Source organism: Punica granatum, chromosome 7 (assembly GCF_007655135.1).
Source record: "Punica granatum isolate Tunisia-2019 chromosome 7, ASM765513v2, whole genome shotgun sequence".
Classification (NCBI taxonomy): Eukaryota; Viridiplantae; Streptophyta; class Magnoliopsida; order Myrtales; family Lythraceae; genus Punica; species Punica granatum.
In genome coordinates, this window is record NC_045133.1 from 9,064,100 (window position 1) to 9,085,444 (window position 21,345).

General features: G+C 34.0%; 1 protein-coding gene across 1 annotated transcript; it reads right to left on the reverse strand.

The window, feature by feature from the left end:
• Positions 1-18,273: 18,273 nt before the first annotated feature.
• On the reverse strand, positions 18,274-21,345 carry LOC116213088 (cytochrome P450 710A11-like). The gene is made up of 2 exons (XM_031547899.1): positions 20,106-21,345; positions 18,274-19,477 (listed from the first exon to the last, which is right to left on the reverse strand). The coding sequence occupies exons 1-2, from the start codon at positions 21,096-21,098 to the stop codon at positions 18,920-18,922; spliced, it is 1,551 nt and encodes a 516-aa protein (XP_031403759.1). The 5' UTR covers positions 21,099-21,345; the 3' UTR covers positions 18,274-18,919.

A 21,345-nucleotide genomic window follows, 5' to 3' on the forward strand; every position in this document is an offset into this window, starting at 1 on the left:
TGAAGGGGTAAAAATGTTATTTAATTAGTATATTCAGTTACTTTATATTGTTTGTGAAAGACTGATATATTTCAACATATTGGGTGTATAAATAAAAAGTACAAAAAATAACTTAGAAATAAAGTATAATAAGGAATTGCCCGCGCGATGCCGCGGAGGTCAAAAAATTTTGTTGTTCATAACTATTTTACATCATTTTAAAATAAAAAATTAGTTTTTATATAAATTAAAATATATGTCATATATTTTCTATTTTTCAAATGAAAATATATTTCTAAATACTTTTTTTTGGGATTTGAAAGTATTCCATTTAATAATTTTTATATCCAATTTAAACTTACAATTAACAATGAAAAGTAAATCAAAATATTGAGACATATGATTAATGTGGGTTGGTTCAAGTGGTACGACGCTTTTTTCCTTTAAGAAAGGTATTATGTTTGAGTCTTATGAATGAAAAAAAAAATCATGCCGGGATTGTTTTATGCCTTAGCGACCCGATTCGAACTGAATTAGTCAGGCCATTGAGATTCTGGATATCAGGGCTCACACAGAAAAAAATGGTATATATAAATAAATATGAAATGATAGAATATATTCTTAAGAGGAAAGTTCTTATAAGTAGTAGGAAAGGATTTTGTATATATAACAGTCGACAAACTTGCGTATTAGAAGTATGTAAAAGTTTGTCCTCTTATTTAATTAAAATTGGGATGTTAAAATAAGAAATGGAAAGAAAAAAGTGAAGAGAAAATTGAGTGATACATTTTAGAGTTTTTTTTTAATTGTGTAACATACATAAGTACTTGCAATTTCTCATTTAATAGTCTTTATACATTGCACTTATATAAAATATCGACTAATTTGTTTAGAATTATCAGAGCATATGTTCCAATATTTCGTTTTGGGACAATCCCGAAAGATGCCAATGCTTCGAGACGAACCTTAAACATCAATTTATTAACAATTATTGAAAAGAGAAAAGAGAAAATATTAAAAGTAAAACACAATTAGTTCAACCACCAGTTTGACTATTTTTATTTTTATTTTAATAAATTATAAGGAATTTTAGGATTATTTAATTTAAATTTAGACTCATTAATAAAGTCATCTATTACGATTTGCATTTGAATTTGAGAACGGTAGTTACATGACTGTTGGTATAGAGATTATAAAAGAATATATCATAACTAACAAATAAGGTTGAGAGTATTGGCATATGAATAATTAAAATTCTAATTTTAAAGAATTATCTTTATACAAGATCAATTTGCAACATGAATCTAAATTTGAAAATAAAAAAGGGAAAAACTCTCGGGATAATTGGTTCGGGGTCATAAAGATAGGGTTCATTGAGCGGACGGATCAATCAAATTACTGCTACATTGTCCCCGCCGGTTTAAAGAGACCCAAGAAAAGGAAGAAATTATTTTAAAAAAAATTGAAATTAAAACTAATTAAAAAAAGAAAAAAAAGAAAAGGGCAGAACGGAGAACCCCCGAGAGTGGGGAAATTTTTTATTTTTCCCATGGGGATTAGGGCATCATGGGCTTATTGCAATTGATCGATATCTGGTCTGGTCACTTCCAGCAAAATATCTGTACATCATGGACATTCCAGGATGACTTTCTGCGGCTTTGGAGGCTGCCAACCATGATAGAAATTTACACCGTATGAAGAATATAATATCTAAGTTAGTATCACCGTTGGCAATCTATCTATATATATTAAATATTATTTAATTTTGACTATTCTCATAAGAGTTTCCTATTCGTGTGACTGTCACGTAAGCTTTTTTACGTGAGGAGAAGATACCACGTATCGAGCCATCATTTCTTATTATAATATATGAACTTATTGTTATATAAAAATAAATATTAAATATTTGAAATAAGAATGTCATAAAACTATACATTTGAAAAATATGTATTCAATTTTTTGTAAACATGTAGTATATAACGATTAAATAAATATACAATGCACAGTAATTGAGTCAGTTATTGAAAATATTTATCAAATCATTTAAAATTAGTCTAACTTTATTAATTTATTATCCTATGAAACATAAAATTAGCACTAAAAATATTTTATTGTGTTAAAAAGTAAATATATTTTTCAAAAATAGGACTAATGATTATAAAAAATTATATGTATATATATGTGTTTGGGTATATTTTAAAATGAATATATATATACACAATGTAAATTATATAAAACTAACAAAAAATAATTAATTATATATAGAACTTATAGAAAATATATGATCCTATAAAAAGAAAAAAAATTTATCACCTAGCATTATGAATTTAAGCTCACAAATAAAATAAAATAAAACTTAAAAATACGAATATCTGAAAGAATGTTTTAAAAAGGACGAAACGAATTTTTATCTTAATTACAAAACTTAATATATGCGATAGATCTATATTACAAATTTGTTTTAAAAATGAAACTTATTAACTGAAATAATTAATTTTAAATTATTATTATAATAATTAACATACTCTAATTTATAACAAAAAATATTGAAGATTATTATTTGAAAAATAAAAGTAATAATTAAAATTATGATTATTTTTATTAAGAGAAATTAATGTTTTAAAATGTAAATAATTACAATAATAAATGATATAGAGATATATGAAAATGAATCCGAGCAAAGCATGAGACAAAAAAATTAGTATTACTCATAATATGTATCACATACATCGCATTAATTTCGTATAATAGAAATCAGCGAGCACATATAATTGGGCTTTAACGTGACGTTTGGTTCGCTGTAAAGGAATAGAAGGAGATTAAAATTAATAGAGAATAAAATTTGAGGAGAATAAAATTGAAATTCTAAAAAAAAGTTTTGTTTGTTTGATTGAAGAGAATAATAAAATTAATAACCAAAGTAAAATATTAAAATAATGTAAAGTAAAAAAAAAGGGCCTAATGTTCATTTTCTTCCTCTCAAAGAAGATGAACAGTAACGTAGCAGACGCCCATGGACGGAAAGCTCCAAGGAAGATGAACGGTTTCAACCGGGACCACCGCGTCTGGTCCGCCGTGAACTCCGAGCCGAGCCCAGGGGTCGCGAGGCCTCGATTGGGGCGAATCAAGGATCGGGAGCCATGGTCGGCGGACCCAGACGTGGTAGTCCCGGTCGAAACTCACTCTCGATCGCCTTGGTCTGTAATAGAGGTTGGGGGTTCGGGCTGACTCGCGAAACTTACCCTTGCCGGTGAGATTTGACCACGGTGAGGCCAGATCTAGCCTTGCCTTACCTAGACCGGTTGGGAGATGTCGGTTTGACGGTCAAGGGTGGACATAGGGCGGCGACCGGCGACGGCGATGGGAGGTGGCAATAAGTGTAAATAAAACAAAAACCATTCTTCAGAGCTTAGAATTACAAATCTAATTCAAAATGGAGGGAGTCGCAATTCTCTGTTTTTACCGAATTGGAGTGCGACAGAATTTCGATTCTCACTCCATTTGCACCGAGGAACATGGGAATGGAACCGGTCCGGAATGGGAATTCCGATTCCAATGGATTTTCATGAACCAAACATCACGTAAAAGTTAAAATTGCGTTGTCAACGCCATATCTTGTATTCCTGAGGGATACATTTATGATTGGATTGATTGCGATTGCATGATCTTTTATTCATCTGCTTTTAGTCATTTTTGTCCGTTTTCAATGCTTTGTTCCCCCTACTTCGCCTGTTTCTCTTCTTTATTTACTTCTGTCGTGGCCTTTCAGTTAAAAGCCTGAAATAAAACTATTTCATACATGTATTCAATCACTTTATTCTGCCCCGGATGTAATTTCCCCATTTACATATTTCTGGTAAAAATGGGGATGCCACCATATGCATTTGAAGTGATTTTAATTAAAATGAGTTTTTCTTCTGAAAAGAAAAGTAATTTTAAAACTTCTTTGGAACCGTGTTTCCAAAAATGTTTTAGAAAATAATTTCTAGAGGCTTGTTACTTTTATGTTATAGATCGTTCGCTAATTTATTCCATTCGCTGATAAATTTTCATTAAACTTACACGGATTTAGGTTTATCTCCAATTTTAAAGGTTAAATTGTTAGGTGATAAAACTCAAACATCATTTAATCCTTCCAATTTATTTTATTTGGTTGATGTAGGATACAATTCATTTTTCCTTCTCAACATCCTCCCTCAAGTAGCAATATATGGTCATTTCTTTTCTTGCTTGCCCATGCCACATGTCCTTTAACCCCTGTATTCAACAAAGTGGAACTACTCCGAGGTGGGCTTCCTCTTCCACACTCGGGTGAGGGGACAATTGATCAATTCGGACTTGGACTTAATGGCCACGAGTTCCACACTAGGACCTGGCGTGGTGAGAGTACATGTGCGGATCAAGCATAACCATTTCTGATCCCATATTAAATTTTCATTGAATTTATACGGATTTAAGCTCATTGCAAACCTTAAATCTCAAGTTATTAGATGGTAAGACTCAAGTCTCATATAAACCCTTCTAATTTACTTTGTTTTAGGAGTAAAACTCTTGTAATTTTGGATATTCTTCCTTCATCAGACTCAAATTCAAGGTTGTGTTTAAGGAAAAGAGCGTCGAACCACCTTAATCAATTCACTTGGTAAACACGTCTTTCTTTAAATAATATCTAACCTTTTAATTATTTCCATGACTCGGATGTCAGCCTCATCCAAGCAAATTTCACCATGGACCGCATTGGGGCCGCCCCTGGGCTTGTCCTAGTGCTCGATCGTGAATCGATAGTGTTATTCAGTAAAATTACCAACCCTAAAGATGCCCAACATTTTGTAAATTTAAACTTGGGACTTTGTTTCGCCCTCCCCTTAATTAGGGGGCCATTCTTGCTTGATTTCGAGCTAAAAATAACAGTACGCCCTTTCTTTGGAAAATTAGTTGCAAGAGCCAAATGTAAAGAAGCCCTAAAGTGAAAGATACGGAACCTCTCGACTTGACTAGTTAAATAAGTAGTACTTAGAAATCATATACTATTAGCCATATCATTAGGGCGTTGCTCAAGGTAGCTATCCTAATATAAATTTGCATATTTTTTGTACAAAGTTTTTAAAAATATAAATTAGTTTACAGTTGTAGAATTAACTCTTTAATAATTGTCAAAATAATGACGAACGGAAAATATTATATTCGTCATATTAGATTCGCTTTATTAAATACTTTATTTACTTTAAATACTACATTATTCACTTAGAAAGCAATAATTATAATTTATAAATAAAATTAGTAAAATTATATGAATAAAATTATTTTAATTAAAATTAAAGCAATTAATTAAAGCCTTTTAATTTTAAAAAGAAAATTTAATTTTCAATATTATTAAAATTATAGAAAATATTTGAATTTACATCTTTTATATAATAATAAATTGCTCATAGAAATAAAAATAAAAGTCAGTTTTAGGTAAATTCAATAAAAATAAAAGTAGATTTAAGTGGTTTTTCAAAAAGAGAGGGAAAATTAAATATTCATTTAATTTTGTCATACACAGACTTCAAGGAGATCGCATATTGGTAGGGCGAACGCTTGAAACACGATCACATATGTCGAAATCTGGACACATGGGCATAGCGAGAATTGGACACATAATACAGTTTACAAAACTTAAAAATGACACATGGTGAAATCTGGTGAAGTCTTTTCATTCATTATATACATAGATACATAGATATAGATTAGGTGATGCCTAAACAAGTCAATTTGGATTCAGAAATAGCAAGACCTGCGGATTTAGTTTAAGCGGTCAAATATGTTGGCGTCAATCCGATGGAAGTCTCAAGACGCCATAATTTTTTTTTTGATAGGTGACACCATAAAATTAATTAGATATTTAATTCTGGACAGTTGGCTGTCGTATTTTTATGCAACTCGGGGAATTAGAATACGTAAAAATGATTTATTATTGACGTCCGCAACACATAAAGTAATAATACGTAATAAGAATTATATAAAGCTCATTTTAAATCTACCGAAAAATCTATGTTATATTTCAATCGATCACATCCAACAAAGAAATTATACATATATATATATTTCTTAAGTTATATATAAATACATAAAATATTCTCAAATATATATTCCAAAGATTTTGAGTTCGCTTTTTTTGTTATACCAGAGAGTTTGTAGATCTAATATAATAAAATAAAAATTTGAATAGCTAATAAAGCGATGTTAGTAGTACTACGATGAATATCAAACATAAAATCTCTTACTTATCAGACGAAAACGTATATCACTGTGTTATCTTTTTCGGAATCGAGGACGAATGTCAACACAGACCCCTTTCTCTTTTGACTTGGAAAACCAGACCTTGTAGGATTATCATGGGACATTAAAAAGAAATTTTTCGAATACAAAAAGAGGTTCGAGATATAGTATAATGAAAGAGAAATCATAAATAATTAATAAAGGGGCATGATAGTCCCTCTAGGTATCAAACCTGCGATATCTAGGTCAGCAGGGGAGGACGTGCGCCACTGCGCTACACCCTCTTTTGATAGAAACTTAAATTCCTTGATTACTGGAACTAATTAAAGAGACTATATGATCATCACTGACGAAATCATAAACCAATGGTTTTTTTTTATATAAGATGAATGATTCTTTAAAAACTAAAGGTTGCTGAAGCTGAAAGATTATATCAGAAATGAAGAGTTATGTTCATCTTAAATATGTAATTTCATACATGTGTTATTAGGGATACCGTGTCGTTTCACTTAATGAATTAAATAAACTCATTCACCTATACGCAGGCACGTGAAAAATACTCAAAACTGAGGATCAAAGAGATCAAGTGATGACACTGCCCATTAATTTATTCTCCACATTATCCTCCCGCTTAATTTATATATTCTACACTAATAATTAATAAAAAAAATAAAATAAGAGACTGAAAATAAGAATGATATCATCGATTGTGTCATCAATTGCATCTGCCATACGCCTCCAAAGGATTCTGAATATATTTATTTTTCTGTACTTAGTTTTATAACTAAACCTCCTCAACATGTACTTCAATAATGCATCTATCTCATTGTTCTTTATTGTCATGATTATCCAATTGTTATATATATATATATATATATATGTATATATCGTCCCTATCACACCAAATCGTATTTTTTCATAATCGGGCGGCTTCATTTTAAATTGGTTGTATTGGATTAATTGATCACTTGAAAATTAACATTAAATGTGCCCATGTATATAGATATATTCATATATTAAGACAGGAGAAAATAAAATTAGGAAAACCTGACACATGTCGGAAGAAATAAATATTGATTTTCAATTCCTTTTTATTTTATTTTATTTTGAATTGTATCATAGTTAAACTAAGAAAAATGGACATTTTCGACATTTCAACCATATCTCATTTAGCTAGTATTTACAAAATTAGTTTTTTGGTTCAAATAATAATATTAATACATACATATATATATATATATATTCATATATTATATTGATTAAGTAGTAGAGGTTGAATATTGCTAGATGGATGGGAAATAATCAAAAGATTAAGTCGGTTTGGCTTACACGGGAGTCACTACTTGGTTCCGTCCATAACATTTTTTTTTTGTAAAGCTTTATATATAGGCACAAAAGCATATTAAGACAATTAAGTTTGCTTCTAAAAGTATATAACGACAATTTTATAGAATACTTTTGCTTACTTTTAGAGTCAATTTCATTTATTTCTAATTGAATTAGTTAGAAGCTAATAAAAATCTATTTCCAGTTTGTCTCTAAAGACCTATAGAGATGGAGAAATGGGGTAATTAATCTATATATCTAGGTTTTAGAGGTATATAATTATCTTATAGAGACGTATATAATTGTTTGAATAACTCATTTGTGTTATAGTGATGAAAATATCATGTAACCATAGCAAATCTGATAAGAATATACATGGGATTCCCAAGAATACCCATGTTTGCAATAAATTTTTATAAGAAATGATTTGAATGTGCCACTACTTTTGGTGCTCTGTCCACTGAAGCATGCCGCTAGGCATTGGTTGGGAACAAGGTTGTCAAATTTGAGATTTATGTAAACTCGGTTGAGACTTCATAAATTCGAAACATAAAAGTTGTATTATAAACTCGTAGAGTTTATGTCTCATATATTACTTGTTGTAAATCAATTAATATAGTTCAATAAAAAGTAATCTCTCCTAATAAGACCCAAAAAAGTGTGAGAATATTACAAATTTTTATTATCTTCAAAAATGACATATGGTAAAAAAAAACTAGTTATTATATTTATACTCATAATCAAAGAAAATATCGTAAAAACTAGATCTCAAATCAAATACACATCAAATTCATGATCAAAATCAAAGAAGAAAGTAGAAATCAGAAGTCTTACATGGATAAGAGATGGAGAAAACAAAAGAATGAGTCAGATAAAAGTGGACAAATAGAGATTTTAAAATTTTATTAGAAGATTTTCCATGATTTCATTGGGTTGACTTGACTCTATAATCTAAACGCCAAAACTTTTGTTTGATGGTTGAAAGGGCCGGTGGGAGGGGACGGGGGTAGCAACGTCTACATGGCATAACTATATAAGTCTAAATCTCGCAGCGGAATGTCCGATTTGAGTTATATTTATACTAGGACCCAATGGTCTAGACTCGTCACCGTGATATTAATGAGATTTTAGAGAAATACCACACATCCACAACCACAAGTTTATAGTTAGAATACTAATACCGCAAGCGGTTTCAACAACAACTAGGAGAACCCTCTCTTTAGCTTTCTGAAGTCTACAAGGAAACTAGACTCGTAACCTAGCACTTGAAACACTAGCAAATTACCAATTGACCTATACCTTATTGATTCTAAACGCCTAAACTTAATAATTAGAGTAATACTAGATCATCCGAATTCGGAAGAGTCTAACACTCTAGAGGGGATTGCACGACATATTTAATGCATGAGAGTGAGTTGGATACGAAAATAATCGAAGAAAATTAATTTTCCTTATGATTAAGTCGAGAATTTAAAGATCCGTTTGGTTTCACAATTAAAATTACAAAAATTTTAACTTTAACTTTAATTTAACACACCATACAACAAAAATACACATCTTTCAAATTAAAAATTTTAACTTTAACTTTAACTTAACACACTACATAATTATTTGTCATTTTCTACGACCAAAATTAAATTTACTTTAACTCTAAAATCAAACCCACTATAAACGATCTCTATCGAAAAAAGTTTTGATTCACTTAGCTGCTTTGCAATAACTAATGACTAATGAGCTGTCAGATCCTATAGGGACCAGTGCATGGAAAGGTCTGTAGTGCACCCCTGGGAGCAGCTTTCAGTTTGTTGCTGTCGCCTCCAACGGTCAAAGGTTCCTCAAAGGCTGGCACAGCTTTGAATTCCCATTGGCTGACAAACTTCCTCGATGGATTTCCCAATTAAGACCCTACTCCTGGAGGTTTCGTTAAAGGCACGTGTCGAACATGCACCAGTACGGAAAGCTGCTCCCAATTCAACTAATTCCCAGAGATTCGATGCCATCATTAAATCATTCGTTTGCCTCTTTTTTATTATTTATTATTTTTTCCTTGATGGTAAGTCATTCGTTGCCATTAAATACAGGAGGTCTGATCCATTCAATCTACGGCTCTACATTTTGGACGGTGAGATCCTCCTTCTCGGACTTCAGAAAATATTAGGAGGAATTAATATACATAATAGGGATGTGCAAATACCTTGTATTTTCATTGTATTTAGATCATAATTTGTCAGTAATCAGTTTTAAAATTTTGAAACCAAACCATACCCTATGAAAATATGAAATTAGATACTATCCTAAGTATGTATTATACTACAAGTTCCAGAATTCCTGTAGAAACCTATAAATATATTTTCTCTTCAATCACAATAATTAAAATATAAAAAAAACGAAAATATCTCATCCACATCATCTACAATAACAAAATAAAACTGAACATCCATGATAAAACTAGTTTCGACGAGTGGGGGAAGGCTGAAGGGGAATAGGAAGAAGAGGTAGAGGCGGACGATTAGAGAGTCATGGTTTAGACAGACTAAACATTAATTTTTTAATCTAACTTTATTATATTTATCGAATATGAAATACAAATTATTATAACATATCATAATAAAAGAAACAAGGTCCAAGTACAGGTTTCAATTCAGGTTCTGGGCATCTGTACAGTAGAATCGGAATTTGTTTTCATTGATTTTTTAAATTACTTTCGGAACCCTACTCTATTTTTAGTTTGATCTACTCAGACCATAATCTAAAGGGCAGGTTCCAATAGGTTCTTGATCTACCTGCGCACACCCTATTGTCTAGCACGTTATCCTGTAACATCCATAGCACTTATTCTTTCATATTTTTCTTGACTTTTAATTGGAACTAACATGTGCCGCTTTGATGTATTAGTATTATTTCTCCTCAAACATAGGCCAATACAAAATCCTTTACAATTACAAAAAAATATTTATGTGCACAGAATAAGATAGTAAAAAGTTCTTTGTTAGAGAATGATGGAGTAACGCAATGGTCCATGCCCTCATGGATCAACTAAAGAGGTTGCATGTTTTATTCAATTGAGATCCTCTAGCCTGCATCACACTCCTTTTCTCAAAGCCAATACAAGATTTTAACCTGAAGCAGACGTACAAAACATTTTCAGGCTTTCTACATTGTTCACATTTATTGCAAGGTCGCTCCTTTGCAGAATGAATCGCGAAGAGTTTTCTGGAGTTGTTTTTGGGACTGTATTATGGACCGCCTCATCTAGCAGCATTTAATTTATCGATATGGTTGGGACTTAAACCCCACCTTCTTATCTTTTTATATCTTTTGTTTTATGGGCATTTTCTTTTTCTTTGGCCCTGTCTCTTCACACAGAAATAATGTACAAAACGAACTTTTTTTAATTAGAGTTCTATGGGCATAGTATGTGATAAGAAAAGTGGAAATAAAAATTGAAAGTACTTTCCTAATAATTGAACTCAAGCCATTCTATTTCAAATGGGAAAACTATATATTTAGACCCTTAGGTTTGGATGCTTTTCTATTTTAGTCTTTTATTTCTATTTTTTTTATCGTTTAGATCTCATATCTTTGAATACTTTTCTATTCCAGTCCTTTTCCTATTTCTTAGTTTGTTTTCATTCGATACCTTTGATTAATTTTCTATTTTCATCATTTTATCAATTTTTTAATTAGAAAAGATTTTAACTTTGATCCTTAACCTTTCAAAGTTATTAATTTATCCTAATTCTTTTTCTGGTTCAATTTTTCTTAATACTAAACATTTTGTTTCTTATACTTCTGCTCCTCAAATTCCCAAAAAAATGCCCTCAAGGCATTTTTGAAATATAAAAAGTTTATTATTTTAATTTAAAAAAAACAAAATACATCAAAATAATAAAAGAAAATCATGAGCCTATACTTGAGAGAATGAGCAAGGCGAGCATTTATGACACAAGCAATCTTGACAGAGGCAATGGCGATTTGCGTTGGAAGAATCGGTACTCAAATTTAGAAGTAAAGAAATGAAAAAACATAGAAAAAATAAAAGTGATTGTGGTTTGATAGTCACCAACCGCATCTATGAGGTTGGTAGTGACATACTAAGTAGGGCCATGGTAAACCTTGATGCAAGGAATGATGTTGCAAAGTGTAATCGTGGATGGAGGTATAGGCCTAAGGTGACCTCCCCTAGGGTGGTGGTGCTCGACGTTGTCCCCTACTGGCTATAGCCGCCTCTCCCTTACAATTTACCATCCTCCCTTTCAAAATATATTTTGATAGAATTTGTTTTATTTTTAAATTTAGAATAATAACTTTCATGAGAATTAGGATAGAAGTATAAGAAATTTCAACAATGCCTTGTGAGCATTTTCATGGGAATTTGGGGGTAGAAGTATAAGAAACAAAATGTTTGATATTAAGAAAAAAATTGAACAAAAAATAATTAGGATAAAAGAATAACTTTAAAAGGTTGAGAATCAAAGTTAAAATCTTTACTAATAAAAAAAATTGATAAAGGGGTGAAAATAGAAAAGTAACCAAAGATATTGGATGAAAACAAACCAAGAAGAAGGAAAATGGTTGAAACAGAAAATTATTCAAAAGTATAGGATCTAAATAATAAAAAAAGAGAAAAAAGACTAAAATAAAAAATTCTCCAAACCTAAAAGATTAAATATATAATTTTTCCATTTCAAATAGAAATCGAGAGTCTCGCTGCATTTTGAGTGAGAATCAATTAATTACTGCATTCTTTATCATGGTTATCAACTTTCAAATATATGCAAACAAAGACGGATCAAATGGAGATCTTTAAGTAACGGACGAGATCTTTGCGTGTAGGCAATGGAGAGTTAATCGATGAGAGGAAGAGAAAAGAAAGGAAAATTTACTTATTTAGTACCACACAATTATGGGATGTATTAAAATTTAACTAATAATTGACACGTGTATGAGATACAACCATAATCCATGAAGTTTCTCTATTCACATGTGTCATTTGTTGATTTAGTTTACACAGTCACATAATCCTTAGTACTCATAAAATATTTTCTCCCATCCTTATATAATGCATGCCCATTGTTTTTTTTTTAAAATTATAAATGAGGTTGATGGCCTAGTACAAATAAAATTCAAATTAATAACTAATAATAAAAGCAAATGGGTAGTCTTACAACGATAATTGAATAAGGAGCCTCTTAGTTTCTAAGCAAGATCATGTACCATTATGCACATCTTCCTTCCCCATTAGTTGGGTTTTTGGTGTGGCTATAGTGTCAAGTTTGATAGAGTACATCGTTGGAGAATGTCTTGCAGTAAGTCTAGATTGCTGAAACTTGAAGACTCAGAGCGAGGAGGAAATCAGAGAAAACATTATTTCCTAAGATTTCGGAATTTCTTGTAATCTCAGAATATATTCGTAAGAAGAAATATGTAGGAAATATTTTAGGAGAGATATTAGGAGATATTCTCTTGAAGGCCTATATATAGGGTCTGGTACGAGTCATAAAAGGTTCTTCGGTGCCGCGAAGCCATGGGCCCCTAGGGCCGGTAAGATAGAGTATGTAATTATAGGTCGATGATGGTGTGATCTTCTCAAAAAAATCTGATATGGATTATCTTCTTGAAGTCTTAGTTTAGAGTGAGAGGATGAAGAGAATTGAGCGATCGAGTTTGACTCTTTTCAGTTCTTGAAATCTCAGTTTAGAATGGAAAGATGGAGAGATTTGAGAGATATAGTTAAACTCTTCTGAGAGTTGGGTCTTGTAGTGGGGGTTGAGATTGAGAGACATTCCTAAGAGTTGTAATCTCCGATTTATTATTCTAGTAGATACTCATGTTTTATCCGTGGATATTTTTCTTTATTTTAGGGGATATACCACACTATCTAGTGTTCAATTTATTTTCTCTATTATCTCTTCTCGTATTTTGAATAACTGACATTTATATACGAGGCATATGGAGCTCAGGGTAACATTTGTATAAGAAGGAAATTGGGAGCACCTAAACCACGAGATAAGCACAAATCCTACCCTTGCTGCCCATGCCTCCTCAGAAGAAGTTTCAGATCGATTTTCAAATCACGTATATATACCCGTTAAAAATAAATAAATTTTCAATCTTTACGTACTGTAAGATTAGTCGATAACTTTTTTCTCATTCAGATCCTACAAGACATATTTTGTCTAGTGAACGTTGTGCCTATTTTAAATATTTTGTGCTTCCAAATTTTCAATCTTGATCCACTAAAACAAACGCCTTGATTAGAGACAAATAATGAGAGGCAATTATAATATTAGTCTCTAAAATTCTCATTTTGAGACAAATATAATATATGCCTCTTATGTGGATTTATTTTCTCGGAATGAACCTAAAGTTAATACTTCACTAAATTATAAATCTATATCACAATTATTAGCAACAAATAAGTCTTTTGCCTCAAAAGAATAATTTTTAGAAACATATTAGTAGAGACATAAAGAAAATTTGTCACTAAATATTCTTTTTAGAAAGCAAAAGTATTAATTGATTCTTATTTGTCCCCAATGTATTCTTTTAGATGTTAAACACAATTGCCTCTAACTTACAAAATTTTACCTACATAGTAAGTAGATAAAATTTGAAAGTTTGATCGATTATTTTTACCTAAATATAAATAATTTACTCAACATGAATTAAAGGATATTCAAATTACTCTCAACATATGTAGAAAATATATTTTATCTATTTATATATGTAAATTACGTTATGTGGATTTTTGATTAAATATAATAGTAAACTAGTATTCTTTTTGTGTATTTTACTTCATCTATTGTGTTTATATATGATTTATTACATAAATTTTTGGATAATTTAACAATCTTCAACTTACCACCCGAGAACTTAACGATATATATATGCACAAATTTTGATTTAATATTATATGTATATTAATTATTTTCTTAATTTTAAATAATTATATAAATAAAATTTTTACAGGTTTATTGAGGTTTGAAAAGAAATATTAAATATAAATTAAATGTAATTCAATTCAAAATGCATTGGTGGTGAAATGGTAAAGACATGAGACTAAAAATACTATGCTAGAGGTCAAAGATTCAAGTCAGGTTCAAGGCACAATATAAAATATGAGCGATATAATAATCAAATGTAATTAGCATAATTTATTTTGAAAAAAAATTGTCGTTATATCTCCTTATTGGAGACAAATTGAATTAACACTAACAGTACTAATTAGTGGCTTTTATTTATTGCTGTTGATTCGCCTCTATATATCTAAAACAACAGGATAAATGAGGCAATTTACTCTATTATCTCTAATACCTTTAGAGGTAAATAAATAACTTTTAAAGCAAATATCATTGTCTCTAAAAAGAGTTTTTCTTGTAGTGATCCATGTTAAGGGTGATACCATTTTACCAAACATACTTTCTATAAGACATTTAGATTAGGAAAAGCAGCACAATTTAGCAATTTCAGCACCTACCAAATTTTTAAAACTTGCCACGACATAGCACAGATCATGATTTTTCTGTCAAATCTAGCATGTTGTTTAACAAGGTTAGAAAAAAAAGGATGGAAAGTTGAATTGTCTTTCACGGTGGGCCCTAACTTTGCACACGTGGACAAAATAACATTAAAATAATATTAAAAAAGAAGCAATTGCCTAGGGCGTAGGAGGAAGGGGATGAGGGCTTCCGGTTTGCCACCGATCGACCCTCCACCCAGATGAAGTCGTCGATGACCTCTTGGGCCTCCACTGAGCTTGACTAAGGGGTGACGGTCGACAGAGGGGAGCTCTTCCCTTGATCTGCTCCTCCTCTCTATCTATTAGAGATAGAGAAGATGGGCATATCGATTGAGAGGGCTCCCCTCCATCGGCTGCCCCCTTTAGGCGAGCTAGCTGAAGGCGCGAAATATCTTCGACAACCTTTCTTGTTTTTTTTTTTTGTTTTTTGGGAGGCACCCTTGATCTGTCTCCAGTCTCTTTCTTTTTTTTAAAAAAAAATTCTTATTTTTATTCTTTAATTTTTATATTTTAGTGTTATTTTTTTCACGTGTGCAAGGAGGGTCCACCGTTAAAGTCAACTAAGCTTTCCATCCATTTTTAACGGTGTGCTAAATTTGCAGAGAAATCGTGGTTTATACTATGGCGTGGCAAGTTTCAAAAACATGCTTAGGCGATGAAAGGTGGGTCATATGCTATTTTTCCTTTAAATTAAAAGTGCAAAATACATCATAAAAAGACAACTTTAATTATTCGGATGGGACACATCGAGTAAAAGTTTGTACTTAAGGTGCCTTTTGCACTTTTAGCATGAAAAATGTGAGTCATGAACTTAATTCGATAAAGCATAATCTATGGAAGGAAAATTCCTGATATGACTCACATCAAAAGGAAACTGATCCTTTTCCCTCTTTTTACATCCCCTTTTGCTTACTTATAAAGAACATAATTTGTTATTAGATGAACATAGTTTATCAAAAGAGGGTGTCATATAGTGACGTACGTTCTCGCTTAGTAATCAAGAGATTTCAGGTTTGATACTTAGTGAGATTATCCATGCCCCTTTATTAATTATATATTATTTCTATTTCATTATATTAGGTTTATGAGTCTCTCTTATAAAAAAAAATAATTAAGTGGACCAACATCTTTTAATTATAAATTCAAAACTTAAATGATTATGATATTAAGTGGTGCAAATAGGGAAAAAATATTGAAAGAAAAGGAAATGTGCGGATCACCAATCCCTTTGCTAGAAAAGTGGGTCTAATTTGCACGAAAGGTGATTATTTTTCACACTTAAAATTTGTATCCATAATTTTAAAGCATGCACCAAATGAGATTATTATTTTAAGAAAAATTAGATGTATGTGTGTGTATAAATTCAGTCAAGTTTGCCAAACTCGGAACATAGTTACTCATTTTGGCAATTTGAGATATCACCTCCATAATTACTGGTCTTGACAAGTGAGGTTGGTGAAGGTATTAATGAGTGCAGAGAGTATATTCTATTCCCATGAGTTTGGCCTACCAACCACCCACGTATATTTTCACTTTCATTTGTTTTCATAGTATATACGAAATTAAGTAATTACGTGAGAGATATGGAAAGGTATTTTCTTAAATAATCCATGAAATGTTGTCAGCCTATTGATTGGTCTAGTTTTTATTTGTCGTCGACTTAACTTCGACCACGAGTTATTTCTAGTAAGTCTGTATCTCTTCATTGGAGGTGAAGTTTGTCTAATGCTATAAACCTCATCCTCGTGATTAAGAGTTCGTTTGTGAGTGCGGTGGGAGGTTCCATAATCACTTTTCCTTATAATTTTAAGCAAATTTTGTATTTAGTAAGAATTTTTAAAATCAAAATTTAGGTCAAAATTGCAGCTGTAAACATGATTTATTTACTTTAAACAATTTTAAAGTAATTTCTTCTAAACACTTTAACTTATTCTAAAATCAGCACTTATTTTTTAACAATTATGTTTTAGTACTTTTTCATGAGCAACAACACTCCCAAACCAAGCATAAATGGAGAAGGTGTTTCTAATGGTAAAAGTTGGGTAGAGAGAACAGTAAAGAGTGAAAGAGCACTCATTGAAAAAGAAGAAAGACAATAAATTAAACGTCTATGAAAGAAAATGTTTGTCAACTAATTTAGTTCCTAATAGTCAAACTAGGAGATACAAACCCAGAATTAGAATACTTCTTCCATCACATGTCCATCTCAGTAGAAATTGCTTGGTCATTCTAATTCATCCGTGACACGAATAATTATCGATTTGATTACATCAAATAAAGGAATAAGTATTAATCACTCGAACAATTTACATAAATATTCTTAATTATAACAATATAATTAGTTATTTTTATTACATTATTGTGATGTGAAATGAGCTAAGATTTTCTCCAATACGAGGAATCACTAGAGGAATCTATCAAAATCGGGGGAACAGTTTAGGAAATATATTATGGGAAATAGTGGAAAAGGATCGAAAGGGAAAAAATAAATAAATTCAAAGATATTGTCCCCACTTCCGAAGCTGAAGATGATTGTTACTGGCTCTTTCTAACTGCAAATTAACGTAAGCGATAGGCCTCTCGATAAATCAACTGTCCTATAGGATCATGATTTGTCCCCGACGCCCCTGATGCCGAAAGGGACTGCTCTCGACTCTTCCGGAGGTGTTAGATCGACGTGGTGAGCCCCCGATTAATCAAACGGCTAGATGCAATATTTCAACTAATTGCCCATGTGAATATACATTTTCTACTATCACATGATGAAACAAATTAAGTTTTTTCAATTCTTTACATGAAGGGTCTTCGTCTAGTATTATCGAATTTTATCCAACGGTATCCCAGACATCCACATAGATTTCATTGTCAACATTCTTGAAAATAATATGACAGTTCAATTTTAGACCATTTTCTCGTGGACTTAACAGCCGGCCCTGTCGCACGGACAGCCTATCATAATAGTGAAAAGCTGCAACTTAGTCATTTTTTTTAAGAGTTGACTTTTTCTAATTCTTATAATAATTGATCGTCTGCTTCTATATTTTGAATTTGAGTCTTATAAGTTGAAAAGATTCATACTAATAGAGTTTTGCTTTCTAATGACTTGATCTCGGTCGAATTAAATTAATCGAAATTTATTGCACTTTCAGATACCAAAAAATATAATGAAATAAAAGACGTAAATGTAGCAATCCAATGGCAATCGCATTTTATTTAATTGTCTCTCCCCAGCACCAAACCAATAATCCACCAATCAATCAGACCCACATTTTGCCAAAGAATCTTCATCATTTGATCCCTATACAGCGCCCACAGAAAATACAGAAATCAAAGGGCAAAAGGAAAAAATAAAGTAAAGAAAATGAAGAAATAAATTACACGCGAAGAACGTGATTTGACCATCATACCCCAATAACACATCCCATAATCACAAGAATGCCAGTGCCACCACATATGTCACTGGAGCACCATCAGATTCTATCCGGCCTTTTCCATCATCTGTTTACCAAGTAAGTGAAATTGATTCTTACCTCATTTTAGGTTCAAAATGAAAAATGATTCCCAAGGACACTTGCTGAAAGTCACTTGAAGATTTTCTGAATAATTGTAGAAAATTATTTTTAAGGTTGGGATTGATGAAACAATTGTTTGGAAATGTAAATGATTTAAAACATTTTAACAATTATTAAAAACATCTTATCATCAATCCCAATGTTTAAAGTTTGTCATTCACAAGTGTCCTCTCGCTTTTAATTTTTGGGGGATTCGTTGTTGTGAAATTACGATGTCATTTTAGCCGGAAGCACCTGATAATTATTTCAAATAATGACGTTATCCACTTCTGGAAGAGAGTGCTGAGCTGAGCGACAAGGAGGGGAATTGTGTGCAGCGCCGTGACAAGAAGACCTTGCAGTCGTCCTTGGGGCAGATAGTGGGAACGTACATGAGGTCATCACAGCCGTCCGTCCGGTGGCGTTTGAAGTCTATTAGGCTGGAGAACATCGCAATGAAGAGCATGAGGTGGTTCAATGCATAACGCTGGCCCACGCACTGGTGGGCTCCAGCCCCAAAGGCCAGGAAGTTCCACTTGTAGAGCTTGTCCTCGTGCCGGGGCTCGCTGAACCGGTCCGGGTCAAACCGGTCTGGCTCAGTGAACCCCTGGAAAGACGACTCATAGACTGATGGGAACACGATTGTGCCCTTGGGGATGGTGTAGTCCTTGGTTAACGGGAAGTCCGCCCCGGCGATGTGCGGGACCATTGTCGCCGGAGCTCGGAAACGGATGACTTCACGTGCTACCGCCTCGGTGTACTTCATCTCCCTCAGCTGCTCGCCGGTGATCAGCGTGTTGGACTCCGGCGACCATATTCTAGCGACCTCCTCGCGCACCTAAGGAGAAGATTCCAACCCATCAGCATCACAGCACCAACCGTAAAAGGGCAATCATGTTTTTGACCGGAAAGTCAACTTCAGTATTTTTGACGAGGTTTGGCACTATTTCCTTTTTCCACTGTACTTTCGAATCTCTTTTGTCCCACCAAAAATCTTTTACATTTTAGGTAAAAGACATCTAATTAGTGAGAATTACAAATATTTCATATATGTTGCCCTGTTTCATTGCCATTTTTTTTTTCCTGAAATCAACAGGTGTCCTCAGTACGACAGTGAACACTAATCCTCATTTAAAAATCTTCTTAATCTTTATTACGAGGTGCTTCTATCATCTACCTGGTATTCAAAACACATCTTCATCCTCTGTCTTTACCGGGAGATGCATCTTGAATAATCTCTATATTGCATGTAAAGTTTGTCTGAGATAAAAGGAAAAAAAAGAAAAGGATATTTGCTTCCAATTATAGGTGGACAATCTATTTGAAATTAATTTTCTTGTTTATGATAAGTTAAATTAATTCCAATTATGTTTAGGAAGGAATAAAAGGACAAAAGATAAAGTAGAAAATTCAAAACAAGTTTTTTTTTTTTGGGAGAATGTTCTGCTGGGAGAGAGCGAACTGACCTTTGCCAGAACGACGGGGTGGGAGTCGAGCAGAGTGACCGCCCACAGCAGTGACGACGTGGAGGCGTCCTGGGCGGCGAACAAGAAGTCAAAGAGGTGCCCGCCGATCTCTCTGTCGCCGGGGTGCAGCGGCGCGGCTTCGCCGGTCTGCTTGGCAGCGGCGACCTCCCTGACGGTCTCCTGCATCCAGAAATCGATCAGGCAGGACGGCTCCTCGCCCAGTTCCATCCTCGCCTTGCTCTGCTCCACGCATCCCGTCAGCGTGTCCACCAGCCGGTCAACGGCGAACCGGGCCTTCCGGAAGGCGAACCCCGGGAAGTCGAAAGGGAGCGTCATGAGGCCAACGTTGAAGAGGTTGTAGTCCGTGTTGAACCGCTCCCGGGCGGCGGGGCCCAGGTACGGCCCTGCGAAAACGGTCTGGGAGGTCTCGAGGTTCATGTCCCTCGCGAGCAGCCGGAGCGCGATCGGCCCCGGGGCGGCCTTCGACGAGAGCTCGAGCCACCTCTGGAGGTGCTTCACGACGATGATCTGCTGTAGGGCAGTGTACGTGGACAGCGCCCGCAGGGTGAAGTTGGGGGCGATCCGGCGGCGGAGGTCTTTGTGCTCCTGGCCGAACATGTAGATCAGATTGTGCTCGCCGAAGAGCTTCTTGCCGAAGGGGTGGCCGACGAGGTGGAACCCGTCGGGGCGCACATTGGCGAAGATCTTGTGGGAGAGCTCGGTGTCGCGGATGAAGAGTATGAAGCGGCCGACGAGGTAGTTGGCGGAGAAGCCGTGGGGGGAGGACGAGGCGAGGCGGGACTGCTGGTCCCAGAAGCGGGTGGGGTCGGTGACGAGGGGGACGGCGTTGCCGAGAAAGGGGAAGACGGCGAGGGGGCCCGGGACGTGGCGGCGCTTGCGGAGGTAGGAGATCTGCTCGAGGAGGACGAGGAGCGCGAGGAGGGTGACCAGGTAAGGGGCAAGAGGGGGGAGAGAGTTGAGGACTGAGATCATTATGGTGAGTGGTCGGCTTGCGAGCTTTCCGACCGTCTCCTACCAACACTCCCCTGTTCTCAGTGCTCTTTTTAGTGGGCTGACAGCGAGGAATTTGGGTCAGGAGCGGGGGGAGGTGGTGGAGGGTGGGTTGAATTTCAATGGCAGCGCCGGCACTGCCGCCATTTTCATGGAGGAAGAGAGAGAGAGAGAGAGAGAGAGGGTGTGAAGGGGAGAAGGAAATGTCTAGAGAGAGGAGGGGGGTGAG

What these genes read in the sequence shown, in the direction of transcription:
- LOC116213088 (XM_031547899.1), bottom strand. Translation starts at nt 21,098, where the DNA reads ATGATCTCAGTCCTCAACTCTCTCCCCCCTCTTGCCCCTTACCTGGTC. An exon ending in ACCCCGTCGTTCTGGCAAAG is followed by an intron (nt 19,478 to 20,105) that starts GTCAGTTCGCTC and finishes TCTTCTCCTTAG; the next exon opens with GTGCGCGAGGAGGTCGCTAG.